The sequence below is a fragment of the Cuculus canorus genome, chromosome 1, assembly GCF_017976375.1.
Source record: "Cuculus canorus isolate bCucCan1 chromosome 1, bCucCan1.pri, whole genome shotgun sequence".
Classification (NCBI taxonomy): domain Eukaryota; kingdom Metazoa; phylum Chordata; class Aves; order Cuculiformes; family Cuculidae; genus Cuculus; species Cuculus canorus.
Genome location: NC_071401.1, coordinates 68440691 through 68466756, shown reverse-complemented (window position 1 = coordinate 68466756; position 26066 = coordinate 68440691). Strand labels below are relative to the sequence as shown.

Here is a 26066-nt window from a genome sequence, read left to right as displayed (position 1 = left end):
TGAATTAATTTATTTTATGACTGTTACACCCAGAAACTAAATGGACTTTTGCTTTGCATCCTATTGCATCCATCTCCAATATCTGAAACAATAACAGTTATAATGCCTCTAAGAGCTGTAGCTCAAGGGTTTTTTTGAAATTAAGATCCTGGTAGAAAGAGAGACTCGTTCAAGACATGCAGAGACACGCAGTAACCACTGTGTGAGTCTCCAGTTCACACAGACTGACTCCTCACAATCATTTTATAAAAAACATTTTATAAGCTTTGTAATAAAAATAAACTTACAGCATCTTTCTCAGGGTTACACACTTTCACCCAGAGGATATGGTCCAGGAGCCAATCAATGGGTTTCTCCTTATAAAACATAAATATGAACTCTACAATAAGAGTGATATCTGGAGACTGGAACATTTTACCTGTGGTGACATTAAGAATAACTGGAATTATTTTAGATTAAAGTTGTCTTTCAAAATCAGGAGATAATAGAAAAGTTTGTGTCAAGACAAGAAACATCAGTGATGAACAACTTGAATTCTCAGTGTTATTAAAAGCTCTATACCTTTCAGCAATGCAAAACCAAATAAAACAACTATTCGAAAAAGAACATGTTGTACATATGTTGGTACTATCGAAATATTCAATGTATACTACAACAGAGTCCCCTTAAGAACAGAAATGGTCAGTCTGCAAAAATAGAGAAAGAAGAGTAATGGATTTGTGTCTATTATTCTCCATGCTACATGTAAGCATCAAGCATCTGAGACAAGGAGCTGCTGCAAATTATCTGCCCAGTCACACAATTCTAGCTTTTGCAGAGATGGAACACCTACCAGAATCTCCAGATGTTTCTCTTTAGAAAATCAAAGGGAAAGAAGGAAGCTATTAGAATATAACCAGAGACAACACAGTTTATTTTTAGAAAAAAGACACATCACATAGCAGTGGTCAGAGCGTTTTCTGAAACACACAGGCCATCAGCAAATTCATACCAAGGGCATTTCCAACGAGCCACCCTCAAAGCAGTCAGCTGCCTTGTAGAAAGTGTAAGTCCCTCCCACAAACAAAACCTGCAGTACTTCTTCACCAAGTAATGTGATGCCTTTGGGGCTTCCACGACAGCATAATGCTTGGTCAAGTACCGATGGAGTTCTGAGCAGCACTGTGCTACAGGACTCGGGAATCGTGCAAACTATGAGGCTTAAAGGAGGCCTTGGCAAAAGAAGGAAACTGAACTGTTTGGATACACTATCAACAAGAGCAACTGTTTACATAGTTGTGGAATACACTTCACTGCCACTACCGGTGTCTGAAGAGAACGATGGTCAATACACTGGGTTATTTTGTTGAATTAAACAACAAAATGAGTGTCTACATGCAGGGCACTGCACTTGAAGAAGGGCCTTGCACGTAGACACTGCTACCAGGAGCAACATGTAACAGAGAGTGGGGTAGCCAAAGGCTGAAGACAGACTTTGACAACAAGTACTTGTACCAGCGGACTGAGGGGCAACTAAACTCTGAAAGGAGTTTAGTTCTAGAATTGAGGGCAGGTTCAGAAAACATCATCAGGTTCGCAGATGAAATGTGCCTCTGCTTTGCTAGGTTACAACGGAGGAGGCAAGGGAGAAGACATTACACAACAGTAAGTTCCTCAGGAGGACACCGGCTGAAGTGATTTAGTTCTGCAGATGGTGCCATGATGTGGGCAGTGCTGACTTAAGACAGGCATGGGCTCTTAGGGCACACGTATAGTAATGGATCAGATTCCAACAGAAGCTCTTCTCCAGTGCAAGTCTTCTGTCTGTCCACACTTGAGAGTTCTGTCCACCACAATGAGACCTAGCACTTAGGCATGTCAACTGGTTTTCTTTCTGCTTGTAATCTATGAGCCTTTCATAGGCTTTTAAAATACCACGTTCCACAAGCAGTAGAGGTGGTTTGGTTCTCATCTACAAGAGGACAAAATTATGTGGGAAGGCCACTAAGAGGTTGCATAGGCTAGTCTGGATGACAAATAAATAGGGAACAATGTTTGGTATGAAGCTTAAAAAATATCAGCAGTGTAGCACTCCACTGAGTGGAAATGAAGAAATGGTGTAAGCAGTCTACCTTATAGCCATTAAGGAGGATGTTCACATTTATATAAATGGAAGAAAGGATATACCTGAAGTATCCCCTTGATGAAGTACTGCACAAAAAGTAAAAACTTATCTAAGTGATGAGGAATACACATTTCCACTGTGAATGTACATGTGGGCTGTTACTCAAGAGTCAGACATTCAGTTACTTCTTTTTTGTTTGAAGCTCACTGAAGTCTGTAATTCAGGTTATGGCAAGGCAGCATTGAAAAAAAAAAACCAAAACAAAACAAAACCAACAAACAAACAAGGAGCTGGAATTCCAAATTACTGTTGGAACAGGGACGGAAAATGTCTCAGCTGAAGCAGGTGACTGATCCTGGCATATTGTACAATATCTCAGAGTAGATATCGTTAGCTTAAAAATGTCCTTGTTGCTAACATATGTAAGGGAAAGCATCAAAGTTGCAGGGCCCCTGTTCTGTGTGCGCTCTGACACTGCCAGGTATCAGACTCCTACATATGGTGATTTGCTTTGAGAATGTCAGGATACGGAATTGCAAGATGCTTTATTTTCTCAAGAAGAGGATGCATACTTAGGAGGTCACCTAAAGGGCCTTGTCCTTCCCAGAAAATAGGTCTGATGCTATCTCATTCCCTTACAGCTTGTATGAAATTGGATAAGAACACAGCCAATGAAATAATACTTATTTTGGAATTCTGAGATGAGCTTGGAGGGGTCTGAGCGAGGCTACATCATGATGAAGTGCAATAAATACAGAAGCAGCATCTGGCAGAAGTCAATTGTTTCATCTGTCAGAATGATGCTATATTCACAAAGCAGACCATTCACTAAATGGGGTGAAGTAAGTGTGGTATGACATTAACTAGCCTGACATGGCTAAATCAAAGTAATCCCTTAAAAAAAAACCCTTGAATTTGCCTGTTGATAAAGCTAAAACATAGACAGTATTTTTAAGTGCTTGTTGCAATGACATCCTCAAATAGGCATCTCCACTTAAAAATACTCTGTAACCAAAATTTGAAGCTTCCACTGAACAAGAGACACCACCTACTAAACAAAGGATAACTGCAAAGCTTTCTTCCCTAAAGACACAAGAAAGATGTTATGATTTTTAATAGTTTATTGTTGCTATTTACACACTAAATTGTTGTCATACCATTTAACATTATGTGCGGAAGTAAATATTTTAAAATGGGTAGGAAATAATCCTGTGATTTGTACAATGTTGTGTAAAATATTCATGCAGAATAACAACTCTTCCAGCCTCTCATTTCCAACTAAGTGGGCTCCCAATTTTCCTGGTGATTCATCTCTGCCAACTGCTTTTAATTGCATGGGGCAGAAGAGAAAATTACAAGAAACCCTAATCAAATACCAACTGAAAATGGGACTAATCAGATCTCACTAGGATGTTTATGGGACTGTAACCATCACTTCTAGATGACACCTGCTGAGGTAGTGTCAGTCACAGCTGCTTCCATAAGAAGCTGATCTTTCCATGAAGTGTCAGAGAGATGCACAACACCATACGACTCAGAAGACCAGAGCATCTCCATGTTATTGGTCCAATCTCAGTGGAAGTAAACCGACTAAAAAGACAGTTCATCCTCTTCCAGGAGGTATACACAGTCATGCTGCTCTGAAATTCTTTGCTGCTCCTACCCAAGTACAGAGCAATAGAACCCCACCCTGTACGCTTTTCCTTGACTAGCTCACCTTCTGAAGAGCACAATGATTACAGTCTTCAGTTGTCACCTATACAAAAAGGCATCCATGGAACACATCACTGATAACCTAAGTGTTAAGGTACAGGATTCTTGCCTAAAATCCTACTTCCTGGCTGATCTAGTGGGAGGTGTCTCTGCCCATGGTGAGAGGGGGTGGAAATAGATGATCTTTAAGGTCCCTTCCAACCCAAACCATTCTATGATTCCACGATTAAATAAGTAGAGAACGAAACAGAAAACTAAGAGTAGGAATTTAGTCTTTTCCCTAATTTAAGTTATTCTAATTTTATCTAAAATAGAAAAAGGATATCAATAAATAGATTCTTTACTTCCATATGGCAAACTCATCTAGGCCCAGAGGCACTTTCTTCTGGGCCTAGACTGGCATACTACTCTCAACCATGCAGTCAACTGTCCTCCAATCAGGGAATAATCCAGAGAACATTGTAATGTCATACGACACACCATGAAAAAAAGAAAAACAAAACCGAAGCAACCAAAAAAAACCCCAAGGCCCTGATACATCCAACTGCAACTAGTCGGAATATGCTAGGTAAGCATCAGCTGGCTGTACCTACACTAGCATCTGCAGATGTAACTGGTACATTACACTGACCAGGCACCACGGAGTGTTCTAACAGTGCAGGCAAAGCCTTCTCACTTTAATTTGTGAAGATCACTCAAGTGAGGATGAACAGGCAACACCTTGCTCCTGAGACAAGCCCTTGTTTCCTTCCAGTAAGCAAGGACAAATACTCACATGCTACTTGCCTAAATGCTGTCACCACCTTTCCACACCCAGCTTGATGCAGCCTTCCCCTCAGGTCCTTGCCCACTGTCCTGTCATTTCTGTCTCAGGGCTCCACCAGCACAGCAGCACTGCCATGGATCAGTGTTCCGCTTTTCTCCCCTACGACACTCTTCCTACACCAGCTCAAAAACAGGTCTCCCAGTGAAGTGCCTGGTGAAACAGACCTTCAAAGCTCTGTACCTCTGACTAGCCCCAGCCTATAGATTGGCCCCAGCCATCCCCAGTATACAGTCAAAAATCAAGCCAAAGAGACCTAAGCAAAAACTGCAGTCAACACACACTACCTCCAAACAAAGACTACATGAAAGAATTGAAGCCATGGCTGACCTTGTACCACATTCACGCACTTGGTACAATGCATGAGAACAGGCATAAATCAAGGAGACTATTAAAAATTTCAGAGGTTTCAGATTCTGGATACATGCAACCTACCCTCACAAAGAAACTTCAAAATCCCAAAGAATCAAGACTCAAAGGTAAAAGAATCAAGACCCAAAGGTAAAATAGTTTTCCATAAATCTCTAGTTTTACCAAATATGGAAGACTTTCTCCAAATTATTTATCTATATTGATAAAAGAGTCAGAACTGAAAAAATATATATTGTGGAACATCATCTGCTATTTATTGTGCCCTGCTATGATTTCTATATGATTTTCAGTTCATTTAAATCAGTGAATTGTTCTGGCCCTCTCAGTATTTTGTTGGCAAGTACAAGACACACACAAAAGTCAAAACTTTATTTTCTGCAGTTCTTTGAGCTGCAAATATCTAAATCATTCATTTGTATTCTTCCACCTAAGCACCATGTTAAATGTATACAGTCTACACCAACAATAATTTTACACCTACAAGCACACATTCTAACTGTAGTTGAAGTCTTTCAATGTTTTCCCTGTTAATGATATGGAAATTACTGGCATTAAAAGCAGAACCTCTTTAAAATTATGCAAATCTCAAATATTTGACTTGATCTACTCTTCCTCAAACTTGAACTGTGTAGACAGCTTGAGCAAAACTGGAATCAGAACAACCTAAAATAATCAGAACAATGGGGCCTTAAAACGTCCGGGCACAGTAAGAGCCAGAGGAACTGCATGAGACAATCAAAAAGCTGATTTCAGACTGCTCCATTAAAAGTTTGTGACAGCTAATGTTATAGCAACAATGCAGAGTATTGCAGATTCTCTGGAAAACATTTCGGCTCATAGGCAGCTGGAAGACAAATCAACATTTCTCAGAAAAAGCTAGTAGGACTTCCCTACATTGTGTCAAGGATCCAGTGCAAACCAGAATCCAGAAGAGTAAAAGATCTGTCTCCTTCCACAGAGCTTCTTAGGGAATCTGCATACATCTCACTCATTATTTATTAGATACTTGACAGCGCTTAACACTCTGCTTTCAGTATCAAAAAAACCCCCACAGAAAGTAACTTCTGCTTTGTGGCAGCGGTGACAGAATTCTATAATCCTGCTGTCAGTCTAAATAGCCGCATTTGCCACTTCCTCATGTAACACTTGCATAAATTAGATTTTCAGTACAGAAATGACACTATGACAAAAAACGTTTTTACCCAGCAGAACTTGCCAGCTGATCAAGGTTTCCAGTATCTTACAGCAAATCTGCCACATCTTTTTTTTTTTAGGGAGTACTTCTAAATCAGCAGCATCGAGACAATGCAGTGCTCTACCTAATCTCTTCTACATTTACACAGGAAATTCATCCTCAGTTACAAACAACTACTTTTGCTTTTCTCCATAGCCATCCGCATTACCAAAATACCTTAGCACCACTCTGAATCAAGACTCATAAAGGGACAGTAGAGATGAGGCAAATCTACATTACTTGCATAAAATCTCTATGCAATATACGGTTATAGCACAGTAACGTGCCTCAGAACCTGAAGTTTTAGTTACTTTTGTGAATACTAATTTTTCCTCTGAAACTTAAAAGTAGGCTAAGTAGTTAAATTGCAAAAAAAAATTAAAAAATAAAAATTTAATTTTTCTAGGTAAAAAAGCAACATTAAGACATTTGGCCACATCTAAATGCATCTGAAATTCTACTGATATCATCTAATTAAAAGGAGGCAAGCAAATGTGATGCAAGGAACAAAGAACAGCGATGCAAGCAGCAGTATCTAACAACCACACTCAAAAAAAGTATACAGACAGTATGGAAAAGCAACTTTAAAACATTTTTAAACAACTATGCAGGTGATTAGGCCAGATCTCAATATTAAGAACTATCTACATATCCCTTCTGGCTTACACACTGTGCCCTCTGTAGCAGCACTAAGAACACAAAGGGGTGTGAAATACACAAATATACAAATAATAAGTGATCTGAAATGCATCTGCATGGGGCAGACAGTGCAGATCCTAAACTGTAAGTTGACTTTACACCCATTTAGACATGTCAGCCTTACAAAACTGCAATTTGTAAGCGAGTAGACTCTACTACTTAATTAAGTAAATATAGAATGAATGCAAATTACATCTGTAGCCCAAGAACTTCATACAGAATTTACATTTAAAGTGCAACTAGGAGTGGAGCTAAAACTCTATCCCCAACTAAGCCCACAATTTAACTGTTCAAAAGGAGAAACAAACGCTAATCAGATTCTGGTATTGTACCAGTTTCTACAGCCACAGAATCACAGCGAGTTGCAGGAGGCTCCCCAACAGAAGAGACGAGTCTATTTAGGGCAAAAGCTCCAGTAAATTATTAAAATGTGTATTTCCACATGATAGGCAGCTTCATCTCAGCAACAGTGCATCTCTGTTGGTAGCCCAAGGCAAAAAGTAGATTGATTATGTGGTGGCCAGATGGATAAGGGGACTTCCATCTGCCCATTTCCTCTCCATTGGTTCTGTTGGTTAGACTGAAAGGTAAATGTAGGAAGTACTATTTTTGTACCCTAACATAGCATTTTTAGGAGATAACTACTGTTTTCTTCTCCACTTGGTCAATCTCTGAGACCCTGAAAGTCAGGAAACTATGGCCCCAGCAGCATATCTGGTTCTGAGCTGGAAACGGGACAGACCTTGCCATTCACACAGTGCCAGTCTCCTCAGTTCTGCAATCTAGGTGTATGTCCGCTGTTTGCAACCACTATGGGTCACTGAGCTAAAAATGAAGCCATTCGCTGGAAAGTAGATTCAAAGTCAAAACAAGAGAACAACAAGAATTTCCAGGAGAACAATAGAACTCAGAACTCTGCTTTATCTGTTATAGCTAGGATATTCTACTTGTTCTGAACTCTACTTACAGCATCAGCATTGGAATCATTTGTGTTGACTACGTACTGGAATCTCCATGCTTTAACTTAGCTTTTTATTCTCCTCACATATCCCCAGCTTAGAGCTTTTAAATACATCATGACACATCGCTGCAGTAATGAAATAACCTTTTGATTTGTAAAATCCCTTCAAAACTTTTTTCATTGCTTTTCTGTTAAGGCTAGTACCTTTCAATAAAAACATATCAGTATAAGAGCAAATAACGGCAAAGTTCAACAGCACCCTGGGAGTCAAACCACAGCTGCTCACTGTTGTTCATTACAAATGACAGACTCTCACTACACCTAAGAAGGAACAGACTGTCAGAACTTCTTCTTGCAGGAGAAAGGTGGAGACAGAACAGGCTTTGCAACCAAGATTAACCAGCGCCTGCCAATTTGTGGAAATTTGTGGCACAAATATCAATTAGGTTGTTTCAGGATCTGTTACTTTTCACCCTTTTTTCTTCTTCAGTCAGTTGTGTTGTAATGACATTTTTATTTAAACAGCAGCTAAAGTCAAAATAACTCATTCCTTGCAGTTTGACTGTTAGTACTTCTATATATTAATTAACTTCTGGTTATAAAAATGCCCTCTTTTCCAACACTTTGAATTTGTCTCAGTCATACATAAGCATATAAAACATCTGAAAAAAACCCCCACAAGTTAGACCAGAGTTCCTAAAAAAAGCCAATTAATTTCTACTTCTTGGTCTACTTTCAGTACAAAGAAGATAGCTTTGAAGTCAGACCACTATTAATTCACAGAGTGAGTTTGAGGATGAGTGTGTTCTTTCAAACTACTAAAATCAACATTTTCTTACCAATGAAACCCAGCTGAGAAAATTCTAGAATCATCCAATCTTCAGAAGCGAGCTGAAGTGCAAAATTTTTTATTGTGCTGAAGTAATTCTGCTTGACAACGATGTCATCTTCGAGCTAGAGGAAGGCAGCAGTAATATTGCCATAAATAAAAATAGAAAGCCAGCAAAGCAACAGGAAAAAGTACTGCTAGGAAACACTGATTTATAATGTACTGCTAATGCATAGCCATATATTTCTAATGCAAATGCTGCTACAAAACCTGGACGCTATAGCTGAGAATAACTACTGTAGGGATCACAGTCTGTCTGTTTGTGGAGAACTAATCCAGTATTTTTTTGTAGTAAGAATCACAAATGTATTATCAACTTATCACTTCAGAAAATTGCTTTTTTAGCTTCTTGCTTCAGATAAAAATAATCCATGACATAATGCTAGACTAAGTGATATCAGCAGTAGAACAAGCAGAATATCTGTATTATTTGTATGCAAATATGTTTACTCACATGCCTAACAGAACTGAAAGAAATACTCCTCTGAGAAAAAAAAAGCTAAGAGACACGTTGTCTACAGAGGTGGGATTCATTTCAGCTTTTTGGCTGTCCAGCTAAAGCTATGCAGGTGCATAGCCCAAAATAACCACGCAGTCCAGGCAGCAGAACTGCCAAAGTGTGGTGCTACAATCCTTTAATGTAAGTGCAGACCGCTGCTTTAAGGCTCCGGTTTCTCCTGTCCTTTCTCCCACTGCATTCGTGGTCTCCCCCTTGTGCTGGCACTAATATTTGTGTAAATGTGTAGTTTCAAAAAGGCTATTCTTGTTATTGGCTGTGCAGCTTCCAGGAAAGCCAAGTTTTAAAGAGCTCTCAGAAAGCTGTCAGCATAGCTTCCTAAAAACTGTATGAGCTGAGTGGGGCTGTAAACCCAAAGGACACAATCCAAAAATCTAAATAAAGATCACAAACAGTTACTCACTAAATCTGCAATACCTATAGATACAGCTTCTACTTCAAAGCAGCAAGACAGGATAGGAACAATTCTGAGCTAAATTAAATTTCAGAATCGCTTAACTCTGCTCTCACAAACCACTTTAAAAAAGGAAAAAGAAAAAAAACTCTAGCAAAACACTGAAAGTGTGACAACATTTAATATGACGACAGTCATATTAAAGGGACAGTGAACTTTCCTTCAAAAGAAAGGGAAAATGGATTTTAGCTAGATTTCCACTCAAAAGTATGCTGGTGGGTTTTCTGCCTAGGGTACTTGGCAGTAACATTTTGGGGGACGAGTTAAAAGCAGTAAAGTTGTTTGCCTTCCTTCACTTTTTTTACTAAGCATCAAAAGATAAAACAAGTCACATAGGACAAATTGCTTTCTGCTTCAGTGACCTCCACAAATTACTTCCGCACATACCATAACCTCCATACCCAATGCCCTCCAACTATGGAATCAAGTTATTTCCATTCTGTGTGTCCTCCTGATGTGTCCAAAAGCATAATTTCTAGAGACTCATTTGAAAACTTGTCTCAAAAGAAAGAAAAGAAATTTACCTGAATGTAGTAAACCCCCTTTTTCTGGGCATACATCATAAGAAAACAATAATCCAGATTTTGTTTTGTTCTCCATCTGAAATTAAATAAAAAACTTAAGTATCATGTAAAAAAGTTAGCTCAACACACAGTGGCAATGTGAAGTAAATCTCACTATGAAGAATGACGCATATTAGTGAAACGTTAGGACAGTTGCTTTTGGCATTGTTCCCTCAGGAAATCCTCTGTCTGAAAAAAAAAGAACAAAGTTTTCACCTTATGCTTAAATACAGACATAAAACTCATTTAACTTGAATCTGGTATTGTGTAAACTACCTGGCATTTCACTAAAAACAGATGTGCATTTAAAATGGTAATTCAGCAGGAATTAATGGGTTTTACACTGTATTTCAGGAAGAAAAACAAAAACAGTAAACAAAAGGGTCTAAAAAAGTACACTAAACCTCAGTTCTCCTCAAAATTTAACACTAGATTAATTCAATCAGGCTCCGATCATGCACAGAACAGCACGCAGACAGGAACAAGACCGATTCACAGAACACTTTTAGCATCCCCACACTTTCAAGAATTACAGTAAGAAAACATTTCAAGAATTCACATCCCACTTGCCATTTCATAAACAAGAAAAGTCTGGGTGTGGGAGGAGATGGGAAAAGATCTGGGGGAATAAACTAACCTCACTCTCTCTTTTGAGTCTCCAAATGTTTCTTTCAAGTTTGTCAAGTCAGGATAGTAAGCTGCTGGAGGGGCTATTACTTCCACCAAGCCAGAATTGATCTCTGTAGAAAATCTGTCAAGAGAAACATCCTGAAGTCACACAACAGTTCTACAGACTTTGTGCTTGCTTTCTGTTGGTAAAGTTACGATGTCTTGTTACCATGATGACTTAGTCAAATGAGGCACGTAAAATATTAGTAGTATATAAAAAAGTTTTCCTTAGCATCATCTTCACAGCAGTACAGCCGCTTGTCCAATAATCAGAATCCTAACTAGATTCTAAACACTTCTTTTGCCTTGCTTTTTCAGAACTTAGTGATTTTTTTCCTATAGATCTCTTTGAACATACGGAATACAAAGCCCTAACACAGATGTCACAAATTTCCATTTACATTAAACCAATCCCATCTGTTTATGTAGCACCAAATAATTTAATCTCATTTATTGTTTTGCAGTTTAACTGACTGAATCACTGCCTCTTAATTTGTCATCTATTACTTTTTTTTGTTCCAAAGTCCAAACCCCCAAGAAACACAAATGCATGATCTCATACTTCCAGAATATCTTTTATTACTTATCACAACGTGATACAGGAAAAAAAAACAAAAAAAGCAAACCCACCAATAAGCTAAGAAGCCCCCCATTAAAACTAAAACTTACTCTTTTTCCAGGCTTGCAACAACACTGTTAACATAATCAAGATCAGTCTGGAAAAAAAAACAAACAAAAACCAAATAGAATACTTAACAGTTTTGGAGCTACTGTTTAAAAGAACTAAGTAACAAACATTGAAGGTAGCTGCACTTGAAAAATCTGCTTCAGCACGTAAGATAAACATCATACATGTAACTATGTCTTGTGTCTAATGGGAGATGAAACAGTTTTTTAAACAGAAAGGAAAAATACATTTAACCTCTGCTTTTACCAGACAGTTCTAATCCAATTGTTGGCATTTTCTTGCAACCTCTGATACTCAATGACAAAATGATCACTAAGCAATTGCATAGGAAGAACTTAATGCTATTGTTATATAATAATAATAGATAATAAAATACTACGAAATAAATCATTCTGGAAAACATGGCATTGAACACATGCTCTTCTTTCAAAAATATATCACCTAACTGCATTTAAAGTGTGGATGCCCCAGCTACAGATAGCAATGAACGTGCTCTTTTCCTGACCAGGGTTGCTTTTAGTCTCATGCAGGGTTTGCATGAGACTAAACTTGAGGGACTATCAACCCTATCAGTTACCCTGTTCTTAAAGATGCACAGATTCTAAAAATTACTTGTTGGTTAAAATACAAATGGTGACACTCTGGTAAAGTCTAGATCATCTCACTTGCCAGAATCAGCCGATTACTCCACCTACTCACTTGGTCACACACCTGCACTCCAAGAAAAGAGAGTTTGTGAACTCATAAATGTAACTGAAAATCTTAGCCTTTGTTACACTTCCTAATCTAATAATTCGACATACTATTAATCAGTTTGCAAAAGAAAATTTACACTCTATAAATCAACCCAGATTCTGATGGCTCATGAGGATTCTGGAGAAATAGCTGCCTTTGAAATGCTGAAAACAAGGGAACAGTTCATAATTTTTCTGATAAATTTGTAATGCAGATTATCATTAAAGGATTATACACATAGAGAATAAATCCCTTCCAAGCATTTCCACAGAACTGCTAATCTTGTTTGATAAAGGTGCCTACCCTTTGATCTTAAAAATCACCATTCCTATTTTTAAAGATTTATTTTTATAAAATCCAACATAATGCCAGTGACGCATGCTTTTCCAAAAAGGACAACAATCGGCTTCCTCCAAAAGCTGGTTCTAAATACTACAAGAATACAAGAATAGAAAGCATTTGTCGTAAATTTTTCATACATTTTCTACATAAGGGCTAGGCCTAGTGCTGGACAGAAATTCTAACAAGCAGATAAGTTGTTTATAATTTAAAACTCATCCTGTGTTCCACGCAAGCAGACACGCAAGCAATTACATATGGGCCTTGATATATGACTAAGTCTTTAAACACACATATGGATCGTTCATGCAGTTTATTACTGGAGTTTACGACAACTTTTTCTGCTTTGTGTAAATAACAGTTGCAAATCAGTGATCTAGTGACTACCTAAAATTAATAGTTAGTATATCTATCTGTAACTGAAACATTTATTTTTTTTAACCTTTTAAACAATAAAAATACAGAAATTGTTGTTTAGTCATCATAGGAAAAAGACAAACCATTTCAGTTTCCAGTTGGCATGCCAAACTTCAATTACCCAGGCTAGCATTAATAACTCAAATACTTGTTCAACAGGCCATACTGTAATTGCATAGAAAAATGCAAGATTTATCTATATACATTACACACACACACACTCACAGAGAGAGCAGAAATGCAGCTAACTTCTAGATAGTATTCCAGAGATGAAAATAAATGCTGAACTTCATCCCAATTGGAAACACGTATTTGGTATCAAGTTTGTGCCTTGATGTGAGTTTCCTTAGAGTGAACAGAGTTTTCACCTGTTTTGCAGATACATGAAGAAGCCTTTTAAAGCCTTACACACTTACACAGAATGCACCAGAAGCAGGGATAAAAGGAAATCTGAAGAGGTTCTTTTCCCTGCTTCTGCTTATTTGCTTGTGTTCCCTCTGTGCAAAAGGTGGCAGCTTCCCAGTCAGAGCTGCAGTCACAAGACAGTCATGTTAAAAGAGATGTAGCCTGTAGACACTTCCAGCTTCATACTGTAAGTTTTGCTGCTATCACACAAAGTCAAAATGGTCAAGTCTAGCACTACTGAACAGGACACAGCAAATACCACTGCTGGTTTACTAAGCAACCTGCCTTTGGAATCAACAATCAGTGTATCAGCATAGCGCAAAAGGAGAGGTCTCTTTTAGGATGAAAAAGAACATTAATATTTTAAAAGCTGGTGTCATTTTTTACATAAGCAAATGCATTAAAAACTTGATATCCTGCTATTATTTCTAAATAAGCAGCTGTATTTATATCTACCAGGAGCAACTGAGATTTAGAACTAGGATTTCAGTACCAAACTCTTCCCTTCAGGACAGCAGGTTGGCTTCTCATCTTTCCCACCTCAGAACTTCCAGAGTTAACCACCTCCTCCTGTTACTCAGCCTACCACTAAGTAGGATCTTTGCCAACATACTTCAGCTGTAGACATGCACCAGGAAGGTGGCACTTGTAAACTGTTTCACCTCATGAAATAAATAAATATGAGAACTTGCAATAAATTTGATCAAGCTGTCACCGTACCCAAGGGAAAACTTAACTAACCAAAAGACTTCGCAGGGTTGCAATGGAAGGAAACCTGAAACAGCCACATAATTGCTCTAACCTAAAGGTCTTCTAAGCAGTATCAATAAATTCAGCTAATAACTGAATAGTGACAGAAAAAAAATCTATTCTTGACCAAAATCTATTCTTGACCAAAATCTATTCTTGACCAAAATCTATTCTTGACCAAAATCTATTCTTGACCAAAATCTATTCTTGACCAAAATCTATTCTTGACCAAAATCTATTCTTGACCAAAATCTATTCTTGACCAAAATCTATTCTTGACCAAAATCTATTCTTGACCAAAATCTATTCTTGACCAAAATCTATTCCCCATTTTCAAGGAAGAAAGTGTTTACTGCCTTGACAAAATAAGACCTAAGGTCATTTTTATCAACCTGCAGGATACAACACTGTTAAAAATCATTATGAACTATATATAACATGAAGGAGTAATGTCCTTGTTTTCTCCAAGAACCTTAAATAGGACAAGACAAATCCAGATTAATCAAAAGGAAGTCATCCATGAAAACCAAAAAGTAACGGTTCTTCAGACTTCTCCAAGTAAAGACCCATCTTGTAGATACCAGGTTGACTTAGGAGAAGCTATGATGGACTTAAATTCTGTTTCATGGTATCAGTGCTGCTTGCAACTACTGAAAGGAAACGTCAGTGGTGATCCCAATCAAAGCAGCATAACCTTTAAGACTACAGCTATGAATATTTTTGTCTACCAAATAAGAGGCAGTAACACTACCAGAATTTTTCCTTAGTAAAACCCTTAAGGCTGAAGATTAAATAATCTCCAGGAGTTTGGAACCCATGAAAACAAAGCAAAAACAAACATTTTAAGAACCAATCTCTTTAAAGAGATTAAATGCAAAATTGTGATAGGCCACAACCAAAGAGTTAACAGTGCCAGCCACAAAGATGCACCTTATCAATGAATCACACTGAGCCTCACAAACAAGTTTGGCCTGTTAGGTGTATTTCTGGGAACTAATGAAAGGCATAAATAGGCATGGTTATTTCAATATCAGCAGTTCAAATCTTTCTGCTTGTTCTTTCTTCCTAGTCATACAAAAAAAAAGAAAGCAAGAACATTTGGAGCAAGAGACATCCACCTTTTTTGATTCATACCCGATCAGACTGATCAGATTGATCTAGCTCAGCATCTTGCTTCCAGCAGTGGCAGCCGTGAACAGATACATAACGAAAAATAAAAACAGGACAAGCATACACAATACTCCCTCCTGCTACCATTCACGCTTCAACTACCTTCAATTCAGATTATTTCCTGAGACAGATGTGATTTTGTGTATTTAATATTCCTCAGTAAACTCCTCTTCAAGGTACCTCACCAGTATCCCCTTGAGCCTATTCAAATTTTCAGCAAGAAGATTTTAGCTTATGAGGCATATGGAGTTTCATAAGCCTGTGAACACGGCAACATCTAAGGCTTAACTCCTTGTGTCAACAATTTCGATGAAAGACATTTGATGAATCTCTCTAAAAGAAAACTCAGTTTCAAATTGTCAGTGAAATAAGTTTTTCTTATTTCTTCAGTTTCTGTAGATGCTGCTCTACAATTATCTAAAGTACCTTCTCTAGTTTAGGTGAGGCTGCATTTCCAGTTTACAATTATTCTAAGATTTGTCTGAACAAACATGCATTTTGATTTTTACGAGTGAGCATGTGCATAAAGCAGTAGAATATATTAGCTAGCAGACAAAACAAAAGGTTAGCAAATTCTGATTAACAGTTAGCCAACTGCCACACAAAACCAAGATTTCTAGTTTTAAGAATCACCACTTTCATAGTATTAAATCCTACTTACTTTATCCCTTTGAAAATGACAGAAAGTGGGCTGTTTATCAAAATGTACTGAAAGCCATGGTATTTTAGACCAAAGATCTATCTACTATCTTAGCCAGTAGCAGATGCATAAAAAAAGAAAATATGCAATCATTGAACCACAGAACATCTCAAGTTGGAAGCAACCCATTAGGATCATCAACTCCAACTCCCTGCTCCTTACAGGGCTACCTGAAACTAAACCATATGACTAAGAGCGTTGTCCAGATGTCCTCTGAACTCCGACGGGCTTAGTGTTGTGACTAGTTCACTGGGAAGCCTGTTCTAGTGACTGACCACTCTTCTGTGGGATGGACCTTTTCCTGAAGTCCAATCTGAATTCCCCTGATGGAGCTTCATTCCATTTCCTTGTGCCCTATTGCAAGGGAGATCAACACCTTCCTCTCTACTGGCCCCTCTGAGGAAGTTATTGATGGCGATGGGCTCACCACCCCTCAGCCTTCTCCAAGCTGAATAAATCGAGTGACCTCGGGCCGCCCTCCTCATAAGTCCTGCCCTCAAGGCCTTTCACCATCTCAGCTGCTCTCCTCCGGACACACTTGAACAGTTTGATGTCCTTCTTATACGAAGGCACCTAAAACTGCACACAGTACTCAAGGTAGGGGCGCACCAGTGCAGCGTAGAGTGCAATAAACAAGGTATGTACAGAATTCATCTTCCTTCCTTTCATGTACCTCCCAGTTATCAGTAATCAACAGTTTATGATTCCTAGGTCTACGTGGTATCCTTACTATTAGGTTCAATAGCTCCTCCTGCATCTGGTCTTTGCGAATTTGCCCGATTCATTCCAGAACCCATTTAGTCACCTGTATTTCATAATATCCAGCAATAAGGGCCACAATTTAGCCATATACCAAGTGAAACTACTGTCCTTATTTTAGATTTTGCCTCTCAATTTCATTTTACAGCATCTAGATTGCACCTGTAGCACCACGTCAAGCTGAGAACCAGTTCTAATCCACATATGTAAAATCTAACCAAGCAAAACAGTGAGTTCTGACAGGTCTGGAGCCAGGCTGACGCATTGGCAAAGCAAGCACACAAACACTTTGCATCAGACCACAGAAGACATGGTCTGGTACTCTTGCAGCACCAACAAGACAGAGTGCTGCTAGAAGAAACAAACATAGCCTTGAAGTTCAGACATCTACATTTCATTGTCAAGCATGAGATTCCTGTACTCACTTTTATTTCAGGTCTCACTCCACCAGCAACAACTTGTATAGTTATACTGGATACATTACATATTAAGTTTTCCTTAGTTTGCCACTAAGTTCTACAGTTACTCCAATACCCATGACTTGTCCACTCACTGAGATCAGAACCGCTCAACATTGGACTTTGGCAATATAAAGTGTTACAGAATGACAGTTGTCAGGAAAAAATAAACCACGTGTCTACAATGGCACTTAGTGAAAACCTTTGTTTTCACATTAGGTTCTCCAAATGGGGTGGAAAAAACCCAAACCACAAAAAAGTAAGTAAAGCACGATAGAATATCATGATAAAAGCAATGCAAGTACAACATTTCCTTGTTCTGGAAGTTTGACTTGCAACTTTACCTTTTTTTAAAGCTATAATTTTCAAGATGCATATTGAAACACTCCGCAAAATGCGCAAGTTGACTCCTTTGAGCAGAAGTGTTAGAGTAGATGATCTTCTAGAGATCTCTTCCAATCTCAGTTTTTCTCTGAATCTTAGATCTTGCCTTAACAGAGCAAACTTCTGTTTTAACTAAATTTCTATTTCAGATGTCAAAAAGGATCAGTTTTTGGAAGAGAAATGCAAATAGAAGCAAATATGGCACTAAAATTCCAAAGCTTTTTCCCCACAAGCCACCCAGAAAGGAAACGACAATGCAGAATATCAAGATACTACAAATTCAAGAAGAGAAGCTACAGGGAAAGAAGGGGAAAATTCAGGCATTAACTGTACAGTACATTCTAAACAACGCGGTTTATCTAGGCTGCTAGATTATATGGATCTTAATTCTTAAATGAAATCCATTATAAGTAAGTCTTAATGTATTCAAGAACATCTTCTGAAAAAAGAAAAAATCCCTGGGAAACAACCATGCTAATCTGCAAAGCGTGGTCACTTCATCGCTTACTAATTTCTAAAATTCTATTTGATCTCTCAGCATCCCTGTAGAATAGGGGTGGAATAATTTTACAATGTATTTTAAACAACAACAAACAATGCAAAACAGTACAGCCTCCAGAAAAGGCAAAGCAAATGTATATTTGAAATGTTGAAAACACATATGAATATAATTACCTATATATGAGGCATTAAAATTCACAGAGGAAAAAGCAGCCACTAAAGCAGCATTTGGACCTATTTTTGGATATTTATGCAGTGAAAAAAAAAGCCCTAAGGAATAAAAGTACAGCAGCCGTTTCCAGTGGTTGCAATAATGTACAAATATAAATAAAGCCTGTGAAAAAAGGTAAAAATATCTGTCAGAGTTCAACAACTGCAGCTGAAAAAAAAATATCTTCAGGAATATAGTGTCTGCATTCATATCTAAAGCAAGTTCAGGGAATACATATATAAATACAGGGAACATGAAAACAAGATGCAAAGCAAAAAAACAGGAGTGCAGAATACTGTCATAACATAGCCCTCTAATGTTACATAACCAAAACGTGGTCTCTGTGTCCTACATGAGCTAATGACTTCAGCCCTGCTTTATTGAAAGTCTCCACTCTACCACAGAGGTAAGAAATATCTTTCTTTCTGCAGTCATTTCTGTGATTAACCCAATTCAGTTCAGGACAGGGTTTCACAATGCAAAGCCTTTGTCAGCAATAGCAGGAATACAAGTATATCCTCACATTACTCCACTCTTGCTTCTCCCCACCCTTGCGCCCTGCACGCCACCTCCTCAAACATGAGGGCATACATCCATATGGATCGTGCTGTGAACCACAGCATTACACCAGAGAACAAGTTTAGCTTTTTAGAAGGCCAGCCAGAACAATATTATCAAGGGACCGCTCAAAACAGAACATTCAGATGCAAGTTATGATGGCATCATATAGCTTCCTACTAGTTTTGTTCATATTGTAGATGAAGCCTCATTTGTAGCCTCTGAAAGAAAGCAGAATATGTGACCTGGCAACCTAGGGAAACTTTGTCTTGTCCTTAGGTGAGCTGGTAAATCACTGAAAATATCCAGGTGGTTTGTTTTCCAGAAGATGGGTAGTTGCAGTGTACAGTTAAAATCTCCCTTCTACGATACGTGTTCTTTACTTGGAGGACAGAAGGAATTTGTCCTCTTTATCTATACGCCAAAGCAGACCACAGAAGCAAAACTTCATAATATTGTGCAAAAAGTGTCAGTTCAATTTCAATTATCTAAATATGAAGTCACCTGCTCCAATGCATCTGAAAAAAGATTATTGTTACATTCCATCTCAAATATAGTAGACGTTACTGAAGAGATGAGACACAAGTCTGTTTATTAACAGTAGTGTTCCCTGACCAGAAGCATTAGATAGCTACTATGGCCCAGGTGCATCTCAAAAAGTATCTTATCCATGAAGAAGTATTTCAGTCATTCAAGTCTAGGGCTTGAGAAAAGAGCAGAATCCTGAATATTAACTTCGTGCTGAGCTACTAAATTTGTTTCAGGTACATGGAAATTTTCAGATCTTTTCTGAGATCTAATAAAGATATTTATTGCTAGTTTAATCCTACATAAAAACCTTGCTAGTCACTGCCATGAAAAAAAGGAGTGTAAGATGCTATGAAGGTGCCCAGTATCAGCAGGCCATTCTCTCTGGGTGCAAAAGAGGAGGCTGAGGAGAGATCTTATTGCTCTCTACAACTACCTGAAAGGAGGTTGTAGAGAGGAGGGAGCTGCCCTCTTCTCCCAAGTGACAGGGGACAGGACAAGGGGGAATGGCCTCAAGTTCTGCCAGGAGAGGTTCAGGCTGTAAGTCAGAAAAAAGATGTTTCACAGAAAGGGTCATTGGGCACTGGCAGAGGCTGCCCAGGGAGGTGGTTGAGTCACCATCCCTGGTGGTATTTAAAAGACAATTGGATGAGATGCTCAGGGGCATGGCTTAGTGATTGATACGAATGGCTGGACTCCATGATCCTGGAGGTCTTTTCCAACCTAGTGATTCTGTGATAAGCTTACATGTCAAATAAGTGGGGATTGCAACAGCAGCTGAAATATTTCAGATTCTCACTGACAGGCCAAGCTACTCTTCTAGATACAGGAGTTGGCAGTGTAAGTGTTTGAGGTCAGGTTGGATGGGGCCTTGAGAAACCTGATCTAGCAGGAGGTGTCCCAGCCCATGGCAGGGGGGTTGGAATTAAATGATCTTTAAGGTCCCTTCCAACTCAAACCATTCTATGATTCAATCTAGAAGCTGTGTTCTTCCTGATCAGTTTTGAGTGAGATATCCAAAACAAGGACTATCATCTGTGTAGGCTTTTAAAATTACCTGGTGAAGATAGTGTTTCATTTGGCACAACAGCCTTGTCTAGCTTTGATTTTTTAAAAATAAATGTATTACATACATGCATATGTATGTATATTGTAAGATCTGTTGGTCTTTCTCCAACTTGAGATGGGCTGTCAGATCATTTAAGGGCTAGGTATACATTCTCCAGGGCAGCTCTCAAGTTTTCAGCAACTAGGAGAATAAATAGATTATCTCTGTACTAATACATCTGGTTGAGAGCAAGAGAGACAAAATATTTTCCCTTGTTTTTTTTAATCGAGATATCTGCTGATCAGAAAGATCTATAATTCAGGCGCAGAGATTATAGATCTTTCTGATCTAAGAAGAGACGAAAATAGAGGCTTGTTTATTTTGCTGGAGAAGTTTTCTATGTTGCACTCCAACTTTACATCCAAAACAAGCTCAGCAAGGTTTGACTCTGTATATGTGGACTCAGTGCAGAGGCTTTGTTCATGCCAGCATGCAGGACGGCACCTTGCTGGGTGCTTGGGTCACACTGACCCAACCAGTACAGAAACTTTTCCAAATAAATAATACAGAAAAAAAAGATTCTCCACAAAAGGATGACGGAAAAACATTACTGAAGTTAAAAAAAAATCTTCTAATTTAGCAGCCACTGTTTGGATAGAGAGATGACATGGTGGCAATAGAAGACAATCAAGTTTTTCTAGCCTGAAGTGAATTATATGCACATGAAATGAGTAAAATTTCAATAAGCAACACGCAAGAAAGTGTAAGACATGGACTAGTGCTCCAAGAACAAATGGCTGGTCAATTATTGCCTAGTCAGATGTAATCAGTAGCACACAAAATTATCAAGATGCTATTCCATACCCATAGTGTCTTCTGATTCCGACTGAAATGATTTGTCTTTCTGATATTTAGGGCTTATAGTCTTACCAAGATACACTTGATTGCTGTTTGTACAAAAGACTGCACTAAGTACAGTCACTGATTAATGAAGTGGACTGACAATAATTTGTGATATATTTAGAACAAGCCTAAGATGCATTTTTTTTCATGGTAAATGAGATCTCCCCATCAGTTTAGATGCCAGAAAAGCATTTTAATTTCTCTCATACTGAGTAGCACATGCGTGTGTGTGCATATAGAATCACAGAATAGTTTGGGTTGGAAGGGACCTTAAAGATCATCCGGTTCCAACCCCCTGCCATGAGCAGGGACACCTGCCAATAGATCTGGCTGCCCAAGGCCCCATCCAACCTGGCCTTGAACACCTCCAGGGATGACGCATCCACAACTTTCCTGGGCAACCTGTGCCAGTGCCTCACCACTCTCATTGTGAAGAAATACACACATGTCTGATGTTTTACTACGATGATGTAAAGTACTTCAAAATCATGTTTCCCATGTTAATTACAAACCCTATTCAATAGTTTATTCTGAAAGCATATTCTCATTTACAGCAGCTCCATGAAATTTGAATCATTTGTTTCAAGTCATCTGATGAGCCTATGAACTAGCTACATAGTGAAGGGGAATTAAAAGTTTTTAAAGCATAGAGGTATAATGAATCATGCCTAATGAGTCATCCTAATGAATACCTACAAATTATTCCACCATAAAGTTATTTTAACAAATTGGAGAACACAGACATATGTCAGTTACTGGGACAAATGCACAGTTTACTGTCAAACAGCTCTAGCAATTATTTAAATTGGTGATTAGATATTGCATCAGCTGAGATATTTTAGAATTCCTTAAATTTCCAGCATGGAAATTTACTGTGTATAATTACATTACCAAGCTATCCATATAGTAAATGAATATGCAAATCTCTTTATTTAGCAACCATAATGCATCTATATTTACTAGCTCATCTGTTTACACTGCTCATGCTGTTTGAATAAGGCCATTAGCCTTTAATTTTTCACTTGCTTCCTAGTAAAAAAGTCAAATTTACAAGAAAGGAGGGAGATGGAACTGCTAAAAAAATAAGCAGGATTGAAAAACAGTGCTTAGCACAAAGAGACTGCAGTCCATGACTATGGGTCCCAGAAATGCTTCTTAAATACTGTCAATTTGATTTCTCAAATAAAGTCAGTAACAAAATACTAAAATCCTTTTCAAATACCATTTTTCATACATTTCGTGAGAACATTTTTGTAAAGTCTTCAGCATCTTTTTTTTTGGTTGGTACAAGCTAAAGACAGAGCACAGTTAGTAATTTTAAGCTGACTGGCAAAATAACCTAGCCTCACACTATGACCATTTCTTGCTGTACTTAAACCACACAGATGCTGAGCAGAGGGCATGCCTTTTTTCAGAAACTTTTGCTATCATTTTGAATACAAGCACACTTCGTCAAAGTTATAACTTATTTTAAATAAGCCTTCGATAATGCCCACATCTTAATGATAGCAATAGTTAACACATTTTAGGCTAGGAAATCCCACAGACTAAGCTAAGTTAAAACCCTTCCTTTTGTTTAAAAAGAAACAGAAGTCTACCAGGGGAATAGACCATCCTTCAAACAGCCAGAGAAAATGCTTAATAAACCCATAGTTTTCATGAGAAAGCTGAAATATACAGCATAACTCAGAAAAAAAGCACAGCATAGTTCATAATGAAGTATTTTGAACTGTACTACTCACTGAAAGAGTTCCCTGCAGCAACTGCAAAACAAACTATAATGTATTAAGAAAATATAAAACAGAGTCAAAGAAATGGTAAAGCAGGGAAAATATAATATTGGATGGAATAAAGAAAAAGAAATACAAGAAACGGTTATAACAGGACAAGAACTTAAGCTTAAGTTCTTAAAATTTTCCCAGACCTTCATGGCATGCAGTGCCCATGGCAGATCTGTCAGATAGCAGATAGTACTGTTCTCAGAGAGATAGCTAAGATAGGTAAGAGAGAGACAAACATTATCCCGCTCCAGAGCAAATCAAATAATTCTCATTGGGCACGAAAGCAGTAGTTCCTGTATTAAAAATGTTCAGTTCCTTCACAGTTACTTTTGTACAATCATTCACCAAGATGAAAGAGAATTTCACAACTCTTTCAAAGGAAGAGAGATATTTAGCTGCGAAAAACTCAGGTATAGCGACAGGGCTTGTCTAAGGCAACAAGAGAAACTTGTGCAGCTGGGGACAGAGTGTGGATTCTCTTCACTCCTAGTCTAAGTTTTATAGAAGACAGAGAATCCAATGATAAAACACAGTCTACCTAGCACAGACCTCTTTAAGCAAAACAAAATGAAATTTGAGTTTTAAACCTTGAACGGAAGCCACACTAAAAGGCAATTAAAATACTCCAACTAATACAGCGAAGAAAAACCCAGCATTCTAGTAATCCATAACTAATTCTGGCCCCATGATATTCTCAACCAGCAGATGTTTAAAGAGCATTTTCTGCAGAAAAGCAATATCTATCCTATATATCTATATATATCTATACACCTATATCTATGACAGGTATTTTTTGACTGACTGTTAAGAAAAATAAAATACAGCAATTTCTATTAGAAAACCACAAGAATCAGTTATCAGGTACAGGTAAAAAGTTTACAAGCTTCCAAGAAAAGCTTTAGAATGCGTTGATACTAGAACTAGATGTACTAAACTGCCCATCTGATTTTCCACTGATTCATCCTTGAATGGACACTGGCTCACAGGATAAAAACATTTTGACAGTTATAACCAGAGGAATCAAATTTTAATCTGTGGGACTCATAAAACACTGTTTCAGTAGATCTCTATATGGTTAGATGGACGGAAGTCAAACATACACTCATTTCCCACTCTCAAGTCAGACTTTTGAGAAGTCACACAGATCAAATAAATACATGCAATACCTAGCAATAACAGAATTATTTCTCAAAGTATTCTATCACCTCCCTAAATTTGATTTTCACTAAATCGGAACCCAACTGATTAAACTGTCCAACTGAATACTGTTTTAATTAATCCATGAAAAAGTTTACAATACCTACTCTCCAGAAAACAGAATCAGTAAGTGTCTGTGCCTAACTTCTCAAACTGTAGCACTCATTTGAGGAAGTGCTAAACAGCAGCATGAAGAGAATGGAAAGAATCCTCCCTACACCATCAGAGTATTGTAGCCATTACTTTGATGTTGAAGGAATAATTTAATTAGCACATCTCTGTCATTAGGTATAAGCATCCGAAGATTTGCAAAATAACCAGTCCAGTGAATCTGTGTCCACTATTCCCTTGATAAACAGACTAAGTTGGGCTCTTCAGGATCATTTCTCTCAGAAACACAAGATTGACACTGTCTTCTTTTCACAAAAGGAGAAGACAGTCATCTGCCTACAACTTCAAGAAAAAGTAGATCCTCATCAGTTCCTGATACGAGTGGAACTTATAATTAAAGGCACATTAGAAGTTGTATAAAAAATATTTAAGTGATTACCTCTCCTATAAAGACAACCATAACACAATCCAGTTTTTCTTCAGGGGACAGTTTATCAATAAGGGAGTGAAGAGTTTCTGTAAGGTAAGACTTGACTTTTCTTTTCACTGTAGGTATTCCCATTACAATGGAAACTAAAATAAAACAAACCAGAAATGTACTTTCAGTAATTTCATAGACAAGACAAAGCAAAAAGCTTACCTTTTAATAAAGCATTGCTTAAGAAACGCAAAGAGTTAAAAAGATGGAGATAACAGTAATCAGAAACAGTTTAAAAATATATCACCCATCATCAGGAGCATGATTAACATAATCACCACCAACACTCAGAGCAAACACAGCAAACAAAAAACAAGTAATCCTAGATTAACCTATGCCAAAGCATTGCACGGCTAATAATCAACAACCATGGTATTAATCAGGTAAGGTGCTTTTCAAGACTTAAAGAGTGATTAAACTCACAAACTTAGTTTTATTTTCGAATTGGCACAATCATCTTCACAATTCAAGTATTTAACTTCTCAGAAGCCATCTTTCAAAGTGACACTGCTGAACAAAACCTCTATTACTGATTTGGGTTCTTTTAGAAAAATCAAGCCCAGGTCATCAGGATTGCCCAGAAATTCCTCACTGAACTCTCTTACCCCTGTTAGAAGCATCTTAAATGCCAAGCAGTCTAGCCCCAGATGTAACTAATGTAATGTAATGCTAGTAAGACCATCTTTCAGCTGGCCTTTTGACTCCTGCGTTCCTTAACTTTGCCATAGTCTTTCTTCTGCACCCCATCCCGTAACACAGGGCTGGCTACCTACCTAAGAACACAGTAGATAGCAGCAGGAACACAGTAAAAGGATAAAGTAGACTTCATGAAGTAGGCACCAGCATGCCAAGCCATGTATGTGAAGTCATTTACCACATCATAAATATATAAAATCAAACAAATATTAAAAAATTTTGTTTGTCCTTCCTTATAAAGCCCAATTTGC

General features: G+C 37.9%; 1 protein-coding gene across 2 annotated transcripts in view; it reads right to left on the bottom strand.

The window, feature by feature from the left end:
- Nucleotides 1–26066, bottom strand: part of MGAT4A (alpha-1,3-mannosyl-glycoprotein 4-beta-N-acetylglucosaminyltransferase A) — an 83965-nt gene that overhangs the window by 23323 nt on the left and 34576 nt on the right. For both annotated transcript variants that reach the window (XM_054062406.1, XM_054062416.1), the window contains exons 5-10: nt 25081–25214; nt 11668–11714; nt 10967–11080; nt 10291–10366; nt 8746–8860; nt 288–418 (exon numbers count right to left, since the gene is read on the bottom strand). In XM_054062406.1, coding sequence (XP_053918381.1) covers nt 288–418; nt 8746–8860; nt 10291–10366; nt 10967–11080; nt 11668–11714; nt 25081–25214 — 617 coding nt within the window. The remainder of the gene's footprint in view (nt 1–287; nt 419–8745; nt 8861–10290; nt 10367–10966; nt 11081–11667; nt 11715–25080; nt 25215–26066) is intronic.